Here is a 22704-nt window from a genome sequence, read left to right as displayed (position 1 = left end):
TCGGAGAATGATTCACGAGTCGCTACAGTGATCAAAATAAACAAGAGTGGCTTCTTGAAAGACTGTTGACAGAAGTTGAGAGATTTAGAGAACGTGACAAATATTGTTTATTTTGTGGAAGATTATTATCGGATAGCTGTAGCGTTTAACCTCAAAACTGCGCATGACAGTGTAGTTTTGGCGGCAAGGTCACACGTTGTGAGAAAGCAGAGATATACGTATTGGAAAGAATAGAAGAGAAGGAAACATCATCTGGCAGTGATACATTTTATTCAGTGATACTTGGATCTAGAATGGCAGAACAATGCAAAAGAAGTAAGTTTTATTTCAAAAATTGCATTTTGGAATTGCATCAATCTTTTTAAGATACGATAAAAAAAAGACCGTTTGGTCAAACGTAGAAAAGTATATCTTGTTGCGTTTTTATTGTAACGGACAAATATACACATAAAAATTCATATTTATACTAAATACATATTTTAACATATTTTGTCATATTTTAACTAAATACATATACACTCACACATATATATATATATATATATATATATATATATATATAATGTGCGTGCGTCTCACAATTATCGGTTAAATATTAATACCTCTATATAATTGGACTCTTAATGGGTCTGTTCTTTTTAGCTGCACTGCCACACTAGTGCAATAAGTTGAAAAGAGACAAACATACTTTCTTTCACTCTAACTAATTGCACTAGTGCAGCAGTGCAAATAAAAAGAACAGGCTCATTATATAGAAACAAAGAAAGGACAAAAGAAAAAACGCAAACTTTTATTGCTATTAAAATTTGCAAATTTATTATAAATAATAAATTACTTTATGCTAAACGATTTTACAGATTTCATAAAGATAATATATTCCATTTCAAGGTCAAAAAATGCGTTGTGTCATAGATAAAATTAAATTGAAAGAGGACTTGTGTTCTTGATATTAAAATACGACGTCGTATACATTATGCGAATGTAAACGATAATATCGTATGATGCATTTTTATCATTTTTTTTTTAGGACGATTTCTCGTATCGCGAAAAATTCCGTTTACACGATAATAGCAATCATAAGATATATACTTGTTTATTACTGTGAAATATATATAATATTTTCAATAATTTTACGCAGTTCAACAATTAATCTATTATAGATAATAAATCTAATTCTAGCCTTATCACTTTTGTAAAGATTATTATGAGAGTCGACAATTTCATCAATGAAAATATATGACAATAAATATGGAGAAATATATCAAAATTTAATTTTTTTTTATTAAATTAATAAAATATTTTTAAATTTATTAATGTATATATGAATCATTTAATTTTTAAATATGAATTATTTCTTATCATGAAAATTTTTATGTAAAATATAAATAGTTTAATATAAAATATAAATAGTTATCATTATTATTAAATACTTATAATATTATTATTGCTTTGATGATTAATAACAAAAATTTTAAATGTTTTTAAAGAATTATCACAGCATTCTCTCGAATCATAAAAGAATTAAGCTTAAGAATAATTAAAAGTTTTGAAAGTTATTTTGCGAATAAAAAGTTAAATCTGATAAAAAGAAAATTACAAAAATTTTTTTGTTGAACAGAAACTTGAAGATATCTCGAAATTGTGAATTGCTCGATTGCTCTTCCTGAATTTTGACATAACTTTATTTACTAATATTTCGCCCTTGCAAGTACAATTCATTCCAGGTCAGTTTGAAAAGTAGGTTTATGACATTAATTTTTAATGCCAGAGGCAGTATGAGAAACAATATTGCACAAGTCTAATTAAGTTTTCAATTGCCCGTTATTTATGATGTCGTATTATATGTAAGAAACAATATATTAAATATTTGCGGTTTTACACAAAATGCAATATATGCGTACATAATATTTTACATCAATACAATTGTTCCATTGTTTTATGTGCATTTCAAATGTGTGAATGTTAAGAATTTAAATTTCGAAATTGTCTCGTACTTTGTCAATATTTCAAAATCGTTATTTCGGTTTTTAATCGTTTCATGCAAACATGTTAAGTGAACAAAACACATTATTGCAATCAAGAATATAATGCTTATTTGAAAATAATTTATTTTTTCAAAAAATATCAAAAATTCAAATTTATATAATAAAATATATAAAAATATATAATATAAAATCGTAATAACTTTTTTAAATAAAATTTTGTTTGTGACAATGATATGTATGAATTATATATAAGTAAGAAATCTGATTGCATTTCGACATTTGCTGACATTTACTGTAACAGCAAAAAAAGGGCTGCGAATATCAAGATTTTCGTAAATATCAAGATTTTAATAAATTTATTGCCATGAAATTTTTTAATTTTAGTAAATTGAAATTAATGCACCTGTCCTTTTTCAATTGATTGATCGATTTCTTTTCGCCCCCTTTCGATAGAATAGTGCTAGTGCTTATATTAATTTGATTAAAAGAGATAAAATAAAAGCAAATAAAATTTAATTTTTTTGTAAAATTTGTTTCTCTTAATTAAATAATTCAGTATAAAATATTGCACATTAAGTATTGATCGTGTTAGAAATTTTGTTGAAGCTCTAATTACAAAAAAGCGAATAAATTAAGCTCACATGATAATAAAATTAATTACAATCAATTCGTCGAATCACAAAAATAAAAGTACAAGAAAACTTATTACATTGTGGTCATATATACAATTCAAGAGCTGCATTCATTGGCATTCTTATCAGTTGGCAGTTAATTTGCCAATCATCGTTATCACAATGTAATGTGTGTGTATATTTACGTATGTACTTGTATGTTTTGTTCTCCCTCTTAGCATTTATCGTTTATGCATGTATAGCAAAAATAAAATAATTATGTTAGAATAATTAGTTAATTATTAATGTCAATTGAATTAATACTCTAAAAATATACTCTTGAGACAATATAAAATAAAATATTTTTATATATGTATTACGTGAAATACATGTTTTAATACACATTCACTTTATATTTCATTATCAGATATCATAAAATCAAGATGTTATAAATAACTAACTCTGCTAATATCATTAATATTGATAATTCATACAAATATTTCGAATTTTTATTTCACATAGCTATTTTATGATTGAAGACATCTTACTATTTAACGCAACTCTTTTAGGCAATCTACGTCTGCATGATCTGTAAGGTTTCATTTCCTGTATTCTATTACATTTTCATGTAATTTGTTGTTGCAATTTCACGTGACAATCTTCCCATTTTGCAATGCTTAGAGTAGCTCGTAGAAAGGTATTTCGTTGACTTACATCCGTCAATGTGATTTCAGCAATCATTAGCGCCTTTCTATTTATGAAGAAATAGTATTTGCACAAATTGCAGAGGAAATTTGTTTAAATTTAACAGTACATTATATATACGTATATATTGTAATTTGCACGGGAACAAGATTCGATCATCATGCAATATCTATATTCATCAATATATTATTACATTTGTGCAAATATTTATTTATTATTCGCGATTTTTAATTGTAAAATTATTTTAATACTAATAAAAATTTCGCGTCAGATAATGGTCTATCGCATAAGATTTGTTGATAAAAAAACTTATCATTCCATTACGTAAACGGAATGGTTTATAATTATGACTTAACAAAAAAACTCATTTAACTTGTAAATGTACTTGGAAATTGCTGGATATATGCAAAAAAATCAATATATTATATTCTTATTATGTTATTATATGGGTTGTTTATCCTTGCTAAACTAAGCATTTAATTCCGAAGGATGATAGAGTAATTTGTTAAAGTTAAAGGTTATTTGCACTACATTATATAAATATATGATATAAATATGACCTTGAAATAATGAAGAAATTGAAAACATTTCATTTATGGATAACAATTCCGTGATCAGTTAATCTGTCGTCACGAATCATTCACAATTGCCTCGTAAGCATTTACGTTTTCCTGCTGGCATGTGGCATACGTCTCAGGCTTATCCGACATTTAGTCGAAGTTCTGCTAGTGAAACGACAGGATTGTCGAGAGAGATCGGCAAGATAGTCAATCACGTATCTTTTAGTTTGTTTTCTGTGTAACTTGCTCGTAAACCATGAGTATTTCAAGTAAGTTGGAATATGAAATTATGCTACTTGTCATATTCTTGCGCGATTAAAAAATTTTGAATTCAAAATACTATTTTAATAAGAAATGTGGATATTATTTCAGTGCAATATTATATTACTATATATGTATATATCGAATTTCATCTTATTTACTTCTCACTATTAATTATACTACTCACACAGCAAAAATTTAATAATTTTTTTCTTTTTTTATAAATAGTAGGTAGTAAAGTATAAGTATAGTATAGTATAGTATAGTATAGTAGATAGTAAAAACTGATAAAATATATTATATGTCGAGAGAATAACTCTTATCATTTTTAATATATTTTTACCTTTACTTGGATATAAAAGATCACATGACTATTAAAAATTTAAATGATACACAATATGTAAATGATACATATATAAAAAATTACTTGTAAAGTATAAATACGAAAAACAAGATTCTATCAAAGCTTTTAAAAAACGTGTTGGAGAGTGTTAAAATGCTAAATGTTTGTGAAAAATTAAAATTCTAAGTATTGTCTCTAAGAGAAAAAAATTTGATGTGTTATTAAAATGTTCAGTGAAAAAGAGGAATATATAAATTTTTTGCGTGGAAAATATAAGAAATTTATATATAATAAATGTTTTTTCATGCATCATTTAATTTCCTGCCGTGAAATATCTCTGTAATTTCATTGAGTGAATTTTATATATAATCATTATTTATTTCGTATAATATGTCAATGTCACTATTTTGGTTATATATAATATTAAATATTACATGTAAAATATATATAGTCGAAACATATAAATATATAAAATATATATAGTCGAAACAGTGACATTGACATTTAATGTATGTGACGTAGTCATTATGATTGTCGTACGACCGGAAAATTGCAAATGAAAAAGTGCAATGAATAGTGATTACGTCGCATTTGATTAAGCTTCATGAATATTTAAGGTTTATGTAATAATAAAATGAATAATAATATAAAGTATGCAATGACAATTTTAGTCGATCAAGATTTTAAATAATTGTATTAATTAGATGAATTTTATATAAAAATATCGTGTGTATTAAAAATTCAGTATAATAATATTATATATATATATATATATATATATATATTTATATATAATATTTTATAAAATAATACTATGTTTCGAATAATTGACCGATATATAAGGTGTCTCACAGAAAATTGCTGAAATTAATAAACTGTCATTTTTAAACGTACACTACCGCTCAAAAGTATTTGGCCACCCTTAATTTAAGAGAAAACTCGAAAACGAAATTGTATCTATTGCCTTTTATCGATGTTTATTGTTTAACTAACGGAAAGTCGTTCTCAATATTATAAATATCACTTCATATTATAAATATCACTTCATGTTTACTAACAGATAGCTACAAAGTCAAATAAGGTATTTATGGCTCTTTTCCTAGAATACTTTTAAGTTTTTACTACAAAGGCGCGTGTTTCATCTAAAGAAACTTTAGAAAAATTAATAAGAAGATTACCGAGACTTTGTGTTTTATCTAAAGAAACTTTAGAAAAATTAATAAGAAGATTGCCGAGACTTTGTGAAGCCATCATAAAAAATAAAGGAGGACACATGGATGAATCAAAAATTTAAAATTTTTGTATATTTTGATATTAAATATATAGATTAATATAAATGAATGATTTTTATTTATTTATAGTCATTTAAACACAATTTACCTAGGTGGCCAAATACTTTTGAATAGTGTATATAGAGTGTATATAGAGTGTATATAGAGTGCAGAGAAAATAAAATATCTTCTAATCTTAATGAATTTTAATTTATATGTAATATATTTTGGAAGAATTGAAAACTATAGAAAACTTTATGTAATATTTTTCATCATTAATTATAAAAGAAACTTTATATCTGTTTTAATTCTGACGAGGAGCAGAATATCGAAAATATTTTTAAAAATTCTTTATTGTTTCCGAAAGAGATTTAATTCAAGAATATGCTATGACATTAAAATTGTTGACATTTTTTTTTAGAAATTTATTAGATGATAAAAATATTTTGTCTTTAGTATGTAAATAACGATTGTCTTAAGTAACGATTGTCTTTAGTATGTAAATATATAAATAAAGCTGCCAAATGTTGGAAAATATTTTTCTGTTCTTTATCTGCGTTTAAAAATGACAAATTAATTAATTTTAATAACTTTCCGTGAAACACTAAGTATTAAAGATTATGCTGTATATATACGTATTTCCTTTTCCTTTTTTCTATAAATATATTCAATAATGAAATACTTAAGTAATTACAATTACATACAGCATATGATAGTGTTTTACATATAATTTGCTTTTACAAAGAGAAAAACAAGAAACTAAATAAAGCTTGTGTTTTAAATGCAAACTTTTTTAGATTCAATAACGGATTCATTAATTGTTGCGTAACTCATAGCATTTACAATTGTACGTTCACCTGCGAAACGTATGCATTGTTTTTATTTATATTCACATCTAAAATACATACGAGAAATTAATTAATTCTGCTGTTTTTCTTTTATCAAGATTTTTTAAGATATGAAACGCTAATTAAAAACGATATATAAAAATAGCCGCAATGCATGTACAAATATAATGTGTTATAACTAAATAAATATGTAATCTATAGAGACATCAACGGAGGAGAGCCTGCAATATATCAGGCAATCCTTGACATCGGAAGAAATGGATCACTTGGAAGGAACTCATTTCGACAGGCTAATTCCGCATCTGTTTGTTACTCTCGGAGCATCTGTGAGTGTTTAATTTCAAAAAATATATAAGATATATGTAAATAAAAAGTAATAAGATATGGTACAATTAATCATGAAAGTAAATAATTTATCTTTTATATTTGTTTAAAATTATTTATCGTAATACATATTATCATTTTAATACACGTATAATTTTACTTTTATGATTTAATTGTGAATGTTTTGAAATAAATTTTTCAACAATCGTAATGTTTGTAATGTTCTTGAAACAAACAATATTAAAATAGGTTTTGAATTATTTTTTTTAACATTATATTTACATATTAGAAGTATATACATTATAATAAGCAGATAATTAATTTCTTTTGCATTTCATATTTCTTTCATTTCATGTCCGAATTTTAATTATATTGATTTTGGCAAAAAGGGTGATCTTGCTAAGAAGAAAATCTATCCAACTCTATGGTGGCTTTTTCGAGACAATCTTCTGCCGAAACCCACCACCTTCATTGGGTATGCTAGAAGCAAATTGACGGTACAGCAATTGCGTGAAAAATGTCATCCGTATATGAAAGTGAAGTCAAGCGAAGAGGAAAAGTATGAGGAATTTTGGAAACTGAATCATTACGTTGCTGGTGTATACGATAAGCGAGATGACTTCGAGCGATTAGATCGTGAATTGCAAAAATACGAACAAGGACAAGTTGCGCATAGGCTGTTTTACTTGGCACTGCCACCGAGTGTATTCGAAAGTGTTACACTACGCCTTCGACTTACCTGCATGGGAAATAAGTAAGCATAAAAACTTGGAATTTTCGAGGAATAAAGCAATTAATGAGAGATTGAAGTATATTAAAAAATTAAAAGAAAAACAAATATTTGAAAATCATTTCTGAAATCATTAATTTATTTCATTAATTATTCAAAATATTTTTCCAGTTTTATTACGAAAAATGCATTATATATTAAAATTTTAGAGGATGGACAAGAATAATAATCGAGAAACCGTTTGGTCATGACGCAATCTCGTCACAGAAGCTCTCCGAAAATTTGGCGTCTCTGTTCAGCGAGGAGCAGATTTATCGTATCGATCATTACCTCGGCAAAGAGATGGTACAGAATCTGATGACTTTGAGATTCGGAAATAGGGTGTTTAATCCGTCATGGAATCGGGATAATATAGCTTCGGTGCAGATCACCTTCAAGGAACCATTTGGTACTCAGGGTAGAGGCGGCTATTTCGACGAGTTCGGCATCATCAGAGATGTGATGCAGAATCATCTGCTGCAGATTTTGTCTCTAGTAGCCATGGAGAAACCTGCATCTTGTCATCCAGACGATATTAGAAATGAGAAGGTAAAAGTTTTGAGATGCATTAAGGAACTACAACTTGAAAATGTGATTCTCGGTCAATATGTCGGAGATCCGGATGCTGAGGATCCAGAAGCACATTTAGGTTACTTGGATGATCCCACGGTACCAACAAGTTCTAATACACCAACTTTTGCTTTAGCAGTGCTAAAAATAAATAATGAAAGATGGGATGGAGTTCCGTTCATTCTCAGATGTGGAAAAGGTAAGATGAGAAAATCTATTTCTCGACAAGTAGTTATTTTTTCTCTTCTAATTATTGCACGCGATATTTTAGCTTTAAATGAACGCAAAGCAGAAGTTAGAATACAATATCACGACGTACCAGGTGATATTTTTGATGGGAAGCCGAAGAGAAACGAAATGGTGATAAGAGTACAGCCAGGTGAAGCATTATATATTAAAATGATGACGAAGTCTCCTGGTATCACATTCGATATGGAAGAAACAGAATTAGATCTTACTTATGGTAATAGATACAAGGTAAATAATACGTCATTCATGAAGAATTTAACATTAATATTAAAATCGAAGAAAAGATATTTAGTAATAATATATCACACTCAGAGTACAAATACATATTTCATAAACAAATGTTACATTTCGTTTTTCAGGATTTAAAATTACCGGACGCTTATGAAAGATTGATCTTAGATGTTTTTTGTGGTTCGCAAATGCATTTCGTACGAAATGATGAATTGCAGGAAGCGTGGCGAATATTTACGCCATTACTTCATCGAATCGAAAAAGAGAAAATCCAGCCCGTTCCATATAAGTACGTATTACAAAATATGTATATCTTATATCGTATATGTATCGCAAAATGTATGACTGTTCTTTTAAAATTTTAGATATGGGTCTCGGGGACCCAAGGAAGCGGATGACATGGCAAAAAGAAATAATTTCGCTTATTATGGTTCATACAAATGGGTAAAACCGTGACACTGTGATACATAATCATTATATATTATGCAAGTACAAATTTTAAAAAATCTATGAAGATTTACTTAAGATTTACTAAAGAGGCACAATTTTTAGAAACTTCTGCATTTCAAAAATTTTGAGATCATTATATACATGTTTTTATAATTTTACATATATTTCTATTTTTATCTGCATATGTGAAGTTTTTACATACAATTTCATCATGATCTCAATTTAGAGACAATTTCCATTTAAAGTAAGAATATTTCTTAGAATTTTGCAAAGAAATATATTCAATTAATCTATTTAGATCAGTTTTATTAAATCTTGACAGTTGTAAAACATGTGTGATATAACATACAAATGTGACATATTTGTGTACAAATATCTTTATAATAAATTATACAGCGAGATTATACATAGAGATTTGTGTGTGAGATTACGTAACTATATAACTATAAATAAACAAGAGAAAGTTGAATTGCCACACATGTACATACTTATGAAAAAATTTTACTTAAAGTGTACTACAAAGGTAAGCAGTAGCAAATTATCTTGCATCTTTTACAACACACTAAATTTTGTAACTTATTATATAATTCTGTTATTCAGCTTTCTCTTATATAAACCCAATTATATGAATACATGAATTATAAATTGATATCATGATTAACAATGAACTGAAAATATATATAATTTATATATATTTAATAAATATTAAATATTTAATATATATTAAATAAATATATATATATATATTTTTCGTATAATAAATGGTAGAAGCTTAAAAAAAAATTGAATCTTTGCATATATATATATATATATATATATATATATATATATATATATATATATTAATATTCTTTTTATGGTAGATTTATGGTATGATTTATGATATAGAAAGATCAAGAATATATAAAAAACATATAAAATGTAGGAAATTGAAAATTTGATATATTATATACTTAAATTATATATATTATGATATATAAAACAATCTAGTTACTATATATCAACATAATATATAATTTTTAAAAAAGATGTAACGCGCGTTTTTCTGAATTAGTAATCAAAACAAGTAAAAAAAAGAACTTAATATTATGCAAAGAGCACATTTGTTGATAAATAGAATTATGATCACGTAATATTGTCATTTGGAATGTACACAAAGGATATGGATTATTGTATCTTGTAATAAATTTACAGCTTAAAACGGATTAAATATCATTGATATAGGAAAAAAATAGTAGATTATACGATTTTTTAATTCAAAATCAAAAATAAAGTTTCGACTTCAATACGGCCGATTGACTAGAACAATAGTAGCAGGTGAAAAATAATCAATTGAATTGATTTGGGCAAAATTTTGTAGAATCTTAAATTTATGAAGATTCCACAGAAGAATTTAGGCATAATTGAGCAGATTGTAAAATATATCTTTATCGTGTATAAAAGAATTATTAGTACTAATTTGTTAATTGGGAATTTGTATATACTACAAAAAAATCTATAATACATATTGGGAAGCATTCAGAAAGCACGCTTTTAGCATTATGAACGTGTTGTCCTTGTAACTTTAACAAATTAACAAAGATAGAACGACGCTTCTAGCGCATAAAGCGACTTCCCAAAAACAGCCGTTATAATCCATGTTCTTATAAAAACTGTAAATTAATTTTTATATAAGTGTTCTTTTATTTTTCTATATGAATTATTCAAATTTATGGAGATTCAGTTGTGATACAGTTAACAGCCAATCAGATACTTTATTAAAATGTATTCTAAATTTTAATAATTATATATATATATATTTTGTTATATGTGTTTTTACATATATAAAAGAGAAGATCATACATTTAAATTAGTGATTTTTAATAATAAAAAATATTTAGCAGCACTATATTGCATTGCACAGATTAAATACAAAAGAAATGTTAAATGTTTTACATGTTTCATCAAAAATTTCTTCGTTAAACATTTTCTAGATTAGGACCATTCACTGCAATATCAAATGTAACTTTGAAATTTATGCAGTGTCGATATGGCAATGTTTTTGTTGTTGTTTGAACACACTTCTCACAACAGTATAGTAATTCGTAAAAATGTTCCAATTTTATTCAGGTCTGATTTAATTAAAATGCGATTTATATGGGTTTTACTTATATTAAGCTTAAATTTCACATGCCGCAGGATCCAATAATTCATCCCAATTGATACTCCTCTGAAATACTTCCTGTTGCAACCATAACTCATAATGTTGTTTAAATTCTTCAGTCAATTCCACATTTGTACCACCGAGTACTGACGTTACAGATGCATCAATTGGTTCCATTTCTTCATCTCTCAAGGTATTTGAGTATCTTCTATTATTGAACTGATCCACACATGTACGTAACTCGCACTCTTCAACTTGAAAATCCCATGGTCGCGCTTCTAAATCTAATTAGTATGAAATTATATTACATATTTCTTATGTTGTAATTTGGTTAAGGCAATAATACTCATATAATAAACTCATATTAAAGTTTTCATAAATTTGAAGCAAAGACACAAACAAAAAAATGAGTAAATAAATAAATAGATATATGTATATATAAAATACACACACACACATATTTATTTATTTATTTACTCATATATATACACACACACAAATATAAAATATTCCAAATTTATTATACCATTGCCGTATGCCCAATCGTCGTTTAAGCGATGTCGAACTTTTGCATAAATAACACTAATTGTCTTCATATTTGTTTTTCTCCACTGTCGACCGAGATATTTCGTTTGCATTTTCAATAACTTTAAAACATATAATTGCATCATTGCATGTCTAACTTTCAATGTGCGTTTTAAAATAGGTGCTGATTTAAAAACGACTAACATCTGAAAATATAAATGAATTGTGAATACATATAAATTATATGTAATATATGATATTGTAATTTTATATATATATATATATATATATATATATATATATATAATTATATTTGTTATTGACTTACCATTATCCTGCTATGTTTCCATTTAGTTAATTTGTTCAAAATTCTTAGTAAATTGATACAAGAGAAAACATTTCTCCATGAAAAAGATTGACTATGGCCGATTTCGAGACTTTCAGTAGTTAATTCTGGTTGATCACCAATGACACACATGGGGAAATCCAGAATAGGAATACTATTGAAATATAAATTATCAAATTATTGGAAATATTATAATGTATATAATTAAAAATTTAATTTGCAATTTTGCATTCTTCCTTACGTGTTCTTTGCTTCAATATAAGCTATAATGTTCTGATTTAGAAACTTTAATACAAGAGGTATACAATTTGCAAATACTAAATGCTGTGACATAAATTCAAATTGGTATATGTGATTCAGTTTGAAATGTTTGAGCAACAGTAGTAAAATTGCAGAAACAGCTTTAACAATTATCTCTTTATGTCGGTTAACATCGATTCCTAATTTCATTGATTGTAATACCGTCATTCTGAAAGTATAATATAAATGTATTTCTTATTATTTTAAAAGCCTCATGCTAATGTAACATATTATTATTTATACTCACGGCATTTCTTCTGGTAATACATCAGCCAAAATATTAATGCTGTCTGTTTTAGCTTTGCTAGTTGGTGCAGCAGCAAGTAATATTTTTAATAACGCAATCATATATTGTGGTAAGTTAGGTAATATAGCTTGATAAAGAATTTCTGTTGGCGTTAGACGTAAAGGTGGTTCTGAAGTACTCATAGGATTTCTTGCTATCTCTTCTTCCTTCCGTATCTGAATTTCAGCTAGAGATGTGTACATATGCTAAAACGTAACATTTAGTAGAATATAGTGTGATATTATAGCAATATAATTAATATAAGCAAATACCTTTTTAAGGGTAATAACACCTTCATGAATTGGTTGTGGCAAACCCGCTAAACTTTCCCTGTCTCCTTGTAATTTATAACCAACAAATTTTAGTCTGGCAACTTCAAGGAAGCTGTCTACATCTTTTTGTCTTACTTTCGGTGTCCATGGTAAACCTGATGAATAATATTAATAGATATTAATATAAGAATTAATAAGATTAAAATAACCTATACCCATATTACCTTTTCCTTTTATAAGCTGTGGAGTACCTGGCCTTAATTGTGTTTGATTATTCTGATCTTCATAATATGTTTGATTCCAGCAGCCACCAGGTCCACCAGGACCCAGAAATACAATAACTTCACCATCACCTTCATTTGTTGTAGTATTATTTGGAGGTTCCCCTCCTTCATATTCCATACCTAAGCCTGGATCATCTAATGAGCTTTGTTTCATTAGAAAGTTCTATAAAAAATATCTATTACTAATATTTGTAAAAGCACAAGCAATGTATAATATTTGTAAACTGACAAATTACCCGTCGAAAAGGTCGATTGTTCCTTTTCTGATTTTGCGTTTCTAACAAATCTGCTGCACTCATAGGTGGAGAACTTGCTCTCATTGTTCTGGCAACTTCGATAGTGTCTTCCTGTTGTGTATCGAGGCCAGCTTCCTCGCGATACTGTTTCTTCAACTCTCTAAGTGAGTCGATACCACCGAGAGAGACCAAGATTAGCTTCCATAAAAGCAAGAGAACTTTTTTCATAGGAAAATGTGGTGCCGAGCCACTACAGAAGCACGTCACCATACCGAGAAGTTTAACAATTAGCAATTCTTCTCCATATGGATTTACTATGGAAAAAACATATTCATCCATTGACATTTTTTTTAAAAGATTAAACTTTCCTTTGTAATATAGTATTTGTTAAAATATTCTACATAAACACAATAACATACCAAGATCTTCTTTGAAACCTTCAACATTTTCTTTATACTCGCTGTGCTCAATATTTCTTAATTCCTCTCTCATAGCTTCTGTTATAATATACAAAACGGACAAAATGACTCTTAGATCTATCGAATCAGCAAGACTAACAGCTAGCTTTCTCATTGCTGAGGTAGCAGTTGTGCTATTCCTGGAAAAATCCTTCAATGTATAAAAAATAAAAAAAGAGTGCATTCCAGCATAATATACATATATAATATAATCTTACTCAATCTCAATATTTAGTAGTTCAACAAATGCTGGAAAAATGCCAACTTCATAGAGTAACATTACATTTGTCCTAGTCCAGTCTTGTTGTTCTTTGTCAGACTGTACCTCAGCCCAACAACCCTGAGCTAAATAAAGGATGCAGCGTGCTGCTTTCATTCTGAGCTGTTTATTAGAAACTTCCAATTGATCCAGCAATTTATAGATAATCGATTTTTGCTGCGATCTTGTCAAGTTTTGCCACCATGGTCGTAACTTATACCATTCCATCTGATCTTCAAAAGCCTAGAATTAATAAATACTCATTTATGTTTTTATATTTGTTGCCATATTTTATTCACTTTTGATTCATATAATAAATTAATTATTATATAATCCAACTATACCAACTATACCTTAAGATTAAGTTGTAATTCATACTGTTCTGTATAACTATATAATTCAGCAATCTCATTAGCATGTATATCAGTGTCATCATAAATAAATTCCAGATCTGTAGTTCTGTTGCTTTCCTGGAATCGTAGTAATAATGAGACAAAGTCAGGTAGAAAGCTGTTTTGTAATTATAGTAATTATAGTAATATAAAACTTTTATTTTTGTTAAATATTCAATATATTCAATTGTCATTATATTAAATTTACTATAATTTTATCAAAGCATAGTTTCTAAATTTCAATCAAATATGAAACAATAAACTACAGACACACATACACACAACAAACAAAATTTGTATACATCTATAAACACAGCAATTATTCATTTGTATATATTACTCAAAAGAATAATTAAATTACAGCCATGTGTGAGCGTTGTCAAAAGGACAGGGGGGCAATCTAGTTCATCGGTGCACTTATACGTAATGCGAAATTCCGAGATATTTTTCAATGATATTTTCTCACTCACGTCGTTGCTGGCCGCACGTCGATGAGAATACACGGAACCCCCGTGAAGAGGATCGCGCTTGCCGTTCCCGTTCGCATCCATCGCTACCTCACACATTTTCCGAGACGGCACGCGGCCGCGATACTCCCGTTCCCGATCTTTAGAACATCCCGGTTCGACACGACGATCTAGCGGGGGAGGGGAGGAGAGACGTCCGCTAGATTATAAATCGTACCGCACGCGGAAGTCCTTTGACATTTACGTCACCTTACGTAGTCTCTCGGCCGACATATATTACACTATAAATTGTTTGTTTCTCCGTGCTTACGTCACTTTCTAACCCTGCTTTATACATGTATGTTGTAGGCAATAACGAGGATCTCCGTTCACGATTGCTGCTGGATGCTTCCGTGCATTTTTACTCGCAATCGGAAATCTTCGGAAATTGTCGGTACATTATATACATATATATTTTCCCGCCACGGTTCTAAATTTGCGTTTGTTTCAATAAAACTTCGGAATTACGTATAATATGCGTAACGTGATTTATTTCGTCAAAAAAAATCATAAATTTTTATATTGCAAAATAAAAAAATATTCTTTCATGTATATGCATAATTATTAACCGATATCAATCGATTATATTCAATATAATGGTAAAATTTCTTGTAAAATATTCAGTAATAACATTATTCAGAGTAAATAACATTAGATACTATAGTTTTTAATTCATATTAGATAAAATAGATTACGTCTCTAAGAGTATATTTTGTGGATATGAAGTTTGGGAATATAATTTAGAAGCTTATACATGACTTATTTCTTTTTATTAACATGTTCAACTATATTATAAAAAAAAGTGTAAATTGGATGAATTCTTTTTAACAGAGATGATATCTTTTTTTCTTTTTTAATTACATCAAATATTTTATATTCTATATTCAAAAAATAATTATATATTTATACATAGAGGTTAAAAGAGAATTACATTTAATACATGCAATTAAAAAATATATTTCCTTGTCATGCTAATTGTATATTTTGACTGCAACTTGTAAGTTGTGCATTGTTTTATAAAAAATAAGTAATATGTAGTATTTTTTTAATTTATATAAATTGATATTATGTGATCTAAGATTTTGTGTATTTTTAGAAATCTATGTTTATTTTACGTGCACCTTTACATTTAATGAACATCATTTAACATCAATAGAAAACTATACAAGTAAAATATGAGTAAAATAGAGAAATATACTCCAAAACATTTAACATCATTGAACAATAGAAAAAGATTATACAAATGGTAAAAATATACTCTGACAATGAGATATATAAAACTATAAGTTGAAGAGTATAAGAACATATAATTTACAAAAATATATTAGCACATACAAGCAACATTGCATTGCTATTATATTTGATTTTATGTTGCGCAATATAATACTACCAATTTTCTCTGAAAATACAGAGATTACGGATGAAATAAAATAATATACAAACACAATCAATAGGAAACTAACACAGAGATGAAACGCATTCAACCAACATTAGTATCAACAATGTAAAATCAGAGCTCATTCTTACCATATTTAACCTAAAATTACTTAACAGAGATCACACACATTCAGTAAAAAATCAGCTGTCAAAATTCTTTGTACAAATATTGCTTAAAATTATCATTGACATAATTTATACACGAATACAATACTATTTGAAATATTTGTAAACAAAAAATATCTAATTTTTATTTTTATTTTCGTGCTTCACTCAGATAAAATGAATAAATTTCTCGTAATATCGATACATCGATACATATATCATCGAAAACTCGAAAACGGAAGCTTGGACAAAATGATGTTGTCATCCTTTTTTTAAAAGCATAAATTCATAGAACATTCGACGCTCATTTTCAGCATTAAAAGTCAGCACGTGATAAAATAACAAATTGATTTTTATTTTTAATCAAGTGATGTCTTTTGACGCTGAAAATTGATGGTGATGAAAATTTATCCATGGCCTAGCAAATAGAATTCGATATCTCGAAATTCAAAATTTCACGAATGCCGTGAGTGGTGAAAATGCCGTGATTTGGTGAAAATTTTTCTTTGTGTGGTAATGGTGGCTTCCATCTTGAAAGACCACCCCCGGCTCCGAAAGACGAACTTATTGTTGTCCGCGTCTGTCGCGTCCACGTTGATTCGATCGGTTTCGGCGTCGGTGTGCTTTGAAGTTTCGTTCACGTGTTAGTAAGTCAGTCGCGATACAAGTCACTGAACAAGCACGTGAGAAAATGCAGGGCACGATAATCGAAAATCTGAGCGGCAAGAAGCTCTCGTTGCTTGTGATACTTTTGATAATTGCACAAATAGTTTGTTTTTTGATAGGGGGTTTAATTGGTAAGCAATTAAATAAATAAACTCATCAATGTTATAATTGCTACATTACTGTTTTTGTTAGAATAATAAGAAATATATGGCATGCTGTAAACACATTTATTTTTCTCCTTTTATAGTCTTTTACATTTTATTTTATACATATCTTTCTTTATATTGCAAAGTAATAATAGAAATTCATTTTTAATAAGCTTTAAAATTATATGTATTTAATATTTTTGATGTTTGTGTGTGGAAATTTTCTTGTATTTTTTATTTTGTATTCATATTAATCTATTAGTAATATGTGATAAATTTTTTATGAAATGAATATAATGAAAGAAATGAAATAAAGTATATTATATTGGATATAATTGTATTTGGGATAAATTTGTATGAAAATACATAAAGTGATATGATTCTCCTTAGCGCCTACACCTGCCAGTAGTCAGAACATTCTTGGCACGCAATGTAAAGATACTAGTATTAATGGATCTGATGAAAACAAATGGTTTTACTCAAGAGGAAATGGTTCTTGTACTTCAGTTGACGATACACATTTTAGTTCGGACACTCATCAACAACCATATCAAATTGTGTATACATTTCAGGTATATAATTTATAGAATTATATTACAATTACTAGAATATTTATAACTATGGAAATGTAATAAATTTTATTTTAGATGCCTGTACCTCGAAACAATTTAGATCTTGATTACTCAAGATGGCAGCAAAATTTAATAGGAGTTTTACAAGTGGATATACGTTATAATAGCGAGGTTGAAATTGGTAATATAAGCTGTTATTGACATTTTATTGACATTTTAATTATTATTTATTTTTATTATATTCTATTGTTTTACAGCTCGTAGGACATTGATAACATTGGATGCACGATTAGCCTATCGAAGCAAGGATCCACAAGATGTATGGAAACCATATGCTTCTTCTACTGTGGAGAGAATTTTAGATTGCAGCATAGATATGGTAAAAATAATAATATATAATATAAGCTTGTTTTTTGCACATTCTTATATAATCATATGCAAATATGTAATATTATAATATTTGTAATACTTTTCAGCCACGAGAACAATATAATTACAATTGCAAAGCTATGCCATTGTTTGAATTAGGATCTTTATACCATGATTATTACTTGTTAAATATTCGTCTTCCTTCTAATACTGGTAAAAACCAGGGATTGGGACGTATTGTTGATTTATGGCTTACAGTGAGTATGAGAAAATATTACATTTTGCCTATAAAATTTTAATTATGGATATTATTTAATTCAATATGTTATTTATAATGTAGGCTATTAATCAAAACGGTGGGTTCACAAAAGTATGGGTGAGTCTGAAAACCGTTTATTTCCCCATAGTGCTAGGTGTTTTGACTTGGTATTGGAAAAGAGTGTACATGCTATCCAGATCGCCTGCACTTTTGGAATATATGCTCTTAACCTTGGGTTCTGCCTTAACATTTTTAAACTGTATGTTTGTTACTTACATTCTGTACATTTCTAAATATTTCTAATTATGTCACAGTAATCATCTGTAAATCTTTATTTTTTAAATTATATTTTTAGTGCCCTTAGAATACTTGACACTTGCTTATGATATGCCATTTATGCTTTTGCTGGGTGATATTCGACAAGGAATATTTTATGCAACATTGTTATCATTCTGGCTTGTGTTTGCTGGTGAACATTTAATGGTGAGTAAAATTAAATTATTATTTGTAATTCTCGTTGTCAGATAATTATTATATTAACAATAATTTATATTCCTTTTTTGTTTCATATATGCATTTGTTCTTCATTAGATTCAGGTGAGCCTTTTTTGTCCATAACAACTAATCTTTATTTTTATATTGTTGAAAGATACCGAATTTAATAATGTATGTTTTAGGAGGGTGAACAAAGCAATTCTTTAAAATGCTATTGGCGACATCTCTCTGCAGTAGGTACTGGATGTCTCTCACTATTTATATTTGATATGTGTGAACGCGGTGTACAATTGAGAAATCCATTCTACTCGATTTGGGTTACTGATATTGGAACAAAATTGGCAGTATCCTTTTTTTTCGAAAATTATTTTTTATATTTTAAAGCCTTTGAAAAGATATTTTTAAGATAATTCTTCAAATTTATTTTCTTAAACAAACAATAGTTATCCTTTATTATTTTGGCTGGAATATCAGCTGGAATATACTTGCTGTTTTTGTCTTATATGATATGGAAAGTATTTAAGAATATTAGCGCAAAGAGGGCTGTTTTACCCAGCATGAGTTCGGCACGACGTCTGCATTATGAAGGAGTTATATATCGTTTCAAATTCTTGATGATTGCTACATTATTATGCGCATCATTAACTGTTGTTGGCTTTATATTAGGACAGGTAAAAAAATGAATGTTATTCGATTCGAGATGTTATTTGATTATATGTAAATTATACTAACTATATTAATTAACTTATTATATATAATTGTAACTTAATATATAATTATGTAATATTAATTATGTACGTTTTTTATAATGCCATAATGTGGCATAGGTTGCAGAAGGTCAATGGAAATGGGATGAAGATTTAGAGTTGGAAATGACTTCTGCTTTCTTTACTGGTGTATATGGTATGTGGAACATTTATATCATTGCATTATTATGTCTCTACGCTCCTTCTCATAAGCAATGGCCAATTGAACCATCTGGTAAGTATATATTTATATTTATAAATTAAATATTAGTATATATTTGAGATTTGTTGTGTATTGTATGTTAATATTAAATTTTAAATTTTATTAAATTCTGTTACATCGGAATATTTGTTAATATTAAAATATTTGGAATATTTGTTACATTGGAATAAAACATATTTCAATTTTCCAGAGAACAGTATTAGCGAGGAAATTGAATTTTCTCCCTTGCCAACTGATCCTAATGAAATGCTGTCTCTAACTGCATTTGCACGAAAAACTGCAGTAGAGTAAAGTACATATTTTTATTTGTATATTTGTAAGCAGCAGAAAGAGATGGCAAGTTCTTATATTTAATGTACTTAATTGTTATAATTAGAATTTATAAATAGAACTATATATTAGATTTTTCACTATTTATTAGGAACACAATGACTGATAATATTTCTATAATAACAATTTTATATGCCAAATTCGATTATTTATTGCTTCCAATATTTTTTGTATGTTATATACATATTTATATTATCTATGATAGGATATACATAAGTCATTTCATAGTGTCACACTTTATACTGGTTCGTATATGTCATAAGTATAAGCTCTAAAACATGAATATATGATCTGCTTTTATATATTATTTATAAAAACTTATATAATATACACAACATGTGTGTGTGTATTATGTTAAAATACAAACTGATATTTAACAGATAAAATTGTTCATTTAAAAATGATGTTGAAAAATAATGAGTATAAAAACTAGTGCATGTAAATTATTTTATTATATTTTAATATATGTGTGTTTTCTTTAATATAAAATTATTATTTTAATATTTTAATAAACATATTGAACATTTTTTTTTATATTTTTAGCTCAATTTTTTTTACATTTTTAGCTTAAATTTTGTAAAATCAGTGGGTAAACGACAATCAAACTTTTTGAATCAAATATTTTATATGCATATACAATGAGATGACTTTATGTAACAAATAGCAATTATTTTCTAATTGGGATAAGATTGATATATGAACATATATAATTATATATATATATATATATATATATATATATATATTTGTTTCATATATACATTCGTGTACTTAATTTTATAATTATATATAATCTATATTATAACTATATATATAATTATATATAATAAATAATATATATGTACATATATATATATATATATATATATATATATATGTGTGTGTGTGTGTGTGTTTCATATATAAATTCTTGTACTTAATATATGGATTATCATACATAATTAGTTTTTACAGAGCTTATACTGATAAGACACATTTCGTCTGTTAATGAAATTTCAATGTTGAAAGAAAGTTAAAACATTTTTTCTTGGTATATGTTTTATACTATTTTAGGACATTTTCTTAGTATTATATACTCTCATATATGAGTTAAAAAACAAGAGTTATGAGCGTTTGAGAGTTATGTAACATTACTGCAATAATCTAATATTGTTCTTTGATATTAATACATAATTCGTCTATTAATATGAGAACTATGACATTTTGCTACAACTATAACAGTTAGTTATTCTTTCTTAAAGTAAAAAATATACAATTTTAAAATATTTCAGCATTCTATTTCGATCTTATAGGACGTTATAAATATTAGACTTTTGTATAAGTGATTTATTGCAGTTAATCAACAATGTAACAAAATAGACGTAGATGATATATTTATCTTAAGAATTCGAAAGTATATTATTAAAATTATTATCTCTTATCATACATATAAGACATGAAGAAAAGAAATGAAGAAAGAATGTAATCTTTGCTTCAACTCAAATTATAAAAAAATCTCGTATATCTTAGTATATTATACATATCATTATTAGGCATTCATCTCTATCATTTGTAACAATGCATTCAATCATGATTAATAGTATTAAAATCAGTATTTATTATTTTTATTATAATATGTATTTGCACATAATATAACACATATTATACATAACATACATGCTAAAAACAAAAATTTCGTACAGATAGTACGAAATGTGCCAATTTACTTAAGTCTACTGTTTAATAATATCAGTTTTTTATTACATATATTACACTATATATATAAAGTTCTTTATTTATATACACTATAAAAAATTGAGATGTTTACACAAATCTGTAGCCAAATTTAAATCAAAAATTGTGTGATAATATAATTTACAAATGATTGTATGTATTTACTGAGACATTCTTAATAATAATATTTATATAGTAGTGATCACATATATAAAATAATATATTTATAAATAATGTGCAATAGGTTTTTTATATATTAACTTAATACATATTAGTTACTTAAATTGTGTAGTAGTATTTAAATCACATTGCACGATTGCTTTTATATAAATAATCGGTTTAAATTGTTATATATAAGCAACCTACTAATTAGTTTCCAGTCTTTCAATAATTTTATTAACTAATATTTGTGTTTTACTAATGTTTTATCATCGTGATCTCTACGAAACATGCTATGTA

The 22704-nt window shown here is 27.1% G+C and overlaps 3 protein-coding genes across 4 annotated transcripts; 2 read left to right on the top strand and 1 right to left on the bottom strand.

The window, feature by feature from the left end:
• Nucleotides 1-170: 170 nt before the first annotated feature.
• Nucleotides 171-9321, top strand: LOC105255544 (glucose-6-phosphate 1-dehydrogenase). Of its 2 annotated transcripts, none has more exons than XM_011264871.3 (7): nucleotides 171-315; nucleotides 6786-6910; nucleotides 7298-7662; nucleotides 7848-8446; nucleotides 8519-8724; nucleotides 8856-9016; nucleotides 9093-9321. In XM_011264871.3, exons 1-7 carry the CDS (start codon nucleotides 294-296, stop codon nucleotides 9181-9183), a joined length of 1569 nt encoding a protein of 522 aa, XP_011263173.1. In that variant the 5' UTR covers nucleotides 171-293; the 3' UTR covers nucleotides 9184-9321. The 2 variants fall into 2 exon arrangements, with proteins under 2 accessions (XP_011263173.1, XP_011263180.1); XM_011264878.3 differs by lacking the exon at nucleotides 171-315 and adding an exon at nucleotides 3950-4130 and having other exon boundaries at nucleotides 9093-9320.
• Nucleotides 9322-11335: 2014 nt separating this feature from the next.
• On the bottom strand, nucleotides 11336-15558 carry LOC105255557 (striatin-interacting protein 1 homolog). Its single transcript, XM_011264891.3, has 12 exons — nucleotides 15149-15558; nucleotides 14640-14756; nucleotides 14246-14529; nucleotides 13989-14167; nucleotides 13570-13883; nucleotides 13274-13496; nucleotides 13050-13204; nucleotides 12739-12983; nucleotides 12433-12660; nucleotides 12174-12345; nucleotides 11847-12051; nucleotides 11336-11604 (listed from the first exon to the last, which is right to left on the bottom strand). Exons 1-12 carry the CDS (start codon nucleotides 15242-15244, stop codon nucleotides 11336-11338), a joined length of 2487 nt encoding a protein of 828 aa, XP_011263193.1. The 5' UTR covers nucleotides 15245-15558.
• A 1703-nt stretch (nucleotides 15559-17261) lies between these two features.
• LOC105255568 (protein wntless) lies at nucleotides 17262-20667 on the top strand. Its single transcript, XM_011264913.3, has 12 exons — nucleotides 17262-17523; nucleotides 17929-18110; nucleotides 18186-18291; nucleotides 18368-18489; nucleotides 18587-18736; nucleotides 18820-18997; nucleotides 19094-19221; nucleotides 19330-19335; nucleotides 19416-19577; nucleotides 19677-19904; nucleotides 20061-20214; nucleotides 20393-20667. Exons 1-12 carry the CDS (start codon nucleotides 17418-17420, stop codon nucleotides 20491-20493), a joined length of 1623 nt encoding a protein of 540 aa, XP_011263215.1. The 5' UTR covers nucleotides 17262-17417; the 3' UTR covers nucleotides 20494-20667.
• Nucleotides 20668-22704: the final 2037 nt, after the last annotated feature.

The sequence above is a fragment of the Camponotus floridanus genome, unplaced genomic scaffold, assembly GCF_003227725.1.
Source record: "Camponotus floridanus strain SB8 unplaced genomic scaffold, Cflo_v7.5 scaffold9, whole genome shotgun sequence".
Taxonomy (NCBI): Eukaryota; Metazoa; Arthropoda; class Insecta; order Hymenoptera; family Formicidae; genus Camponotus; species Camponotus floridanus.
Note: the sequence above shows the minus strand (reverse complement) of the source record. Positions and strands in the feature narration are given on the sequence as shown.

Excerpts from the sequence above, each read along its gene's own strand:
- LOC105255544 (XM_011264871.3), top strand. The coding sequence starts at position 294 with ATGGCAGAACAATGCAAAAGAA. Across the intron at positions 316-6,785 it reads GGCAGAACAATGCAAAAGAA|AGACATCAACGGAGGAGAGC; the intron begins GTAAGTTTTATT and ends TGTAATCTATAG. Across the intron at positions 8,447-8,518 it reads CATTCTCAGATGTGGAAAAG|CTTTAAATGAACGCAAAGCA; the intron begins GTAAGATGAGAA and ends GCGATATTTTAG.
- LOC105255557 (XM_011264891.3), bottom strand. The coding sequence starts at position 15,244 with ATGTGTGAGGTAGCGATGGATGCGAACGGGAACGGCAAGCGCGATCCT. Across the intron at positions 14,757-15,148 it reads GACGTGCGGCCAGCAACGAC|GAAAGCAACAGAACTACAGA; the intron begins GTGAGTGAGAAA and ends CTACGATTCCAG. Across the intron at positions 14,530-14,639 it reads AATTACAACTTAATCTTAAG|GCTTTTGAAGATCAGATGGA; the intron begins GTATAGTTGGTA and ends TATTAATTCTAG.
- LOC105255568 (XM_011264913.3), top strand. The coding sequence starts at position 17,418 with ATGCAGGGCACGATAATCGAAAATCTGAGCGGCAAGAAGCTCTCGTTG. Across the intron at positions 19,578-19,676 it reads ATATTGGAACAAAATTGGCA|TTATCCTTTATTATTTTGGC; the intron begins GTATCCTTTTTT and ends AACAAACAATAG. Across the intron at positions 20,215-20,392 it reads ATGGCCAATTGAACCATCTG|AGAACAGTATTAGCGAGGAA; the intron begins GTAAGTATATAT and ends TCAATTTTCCAG.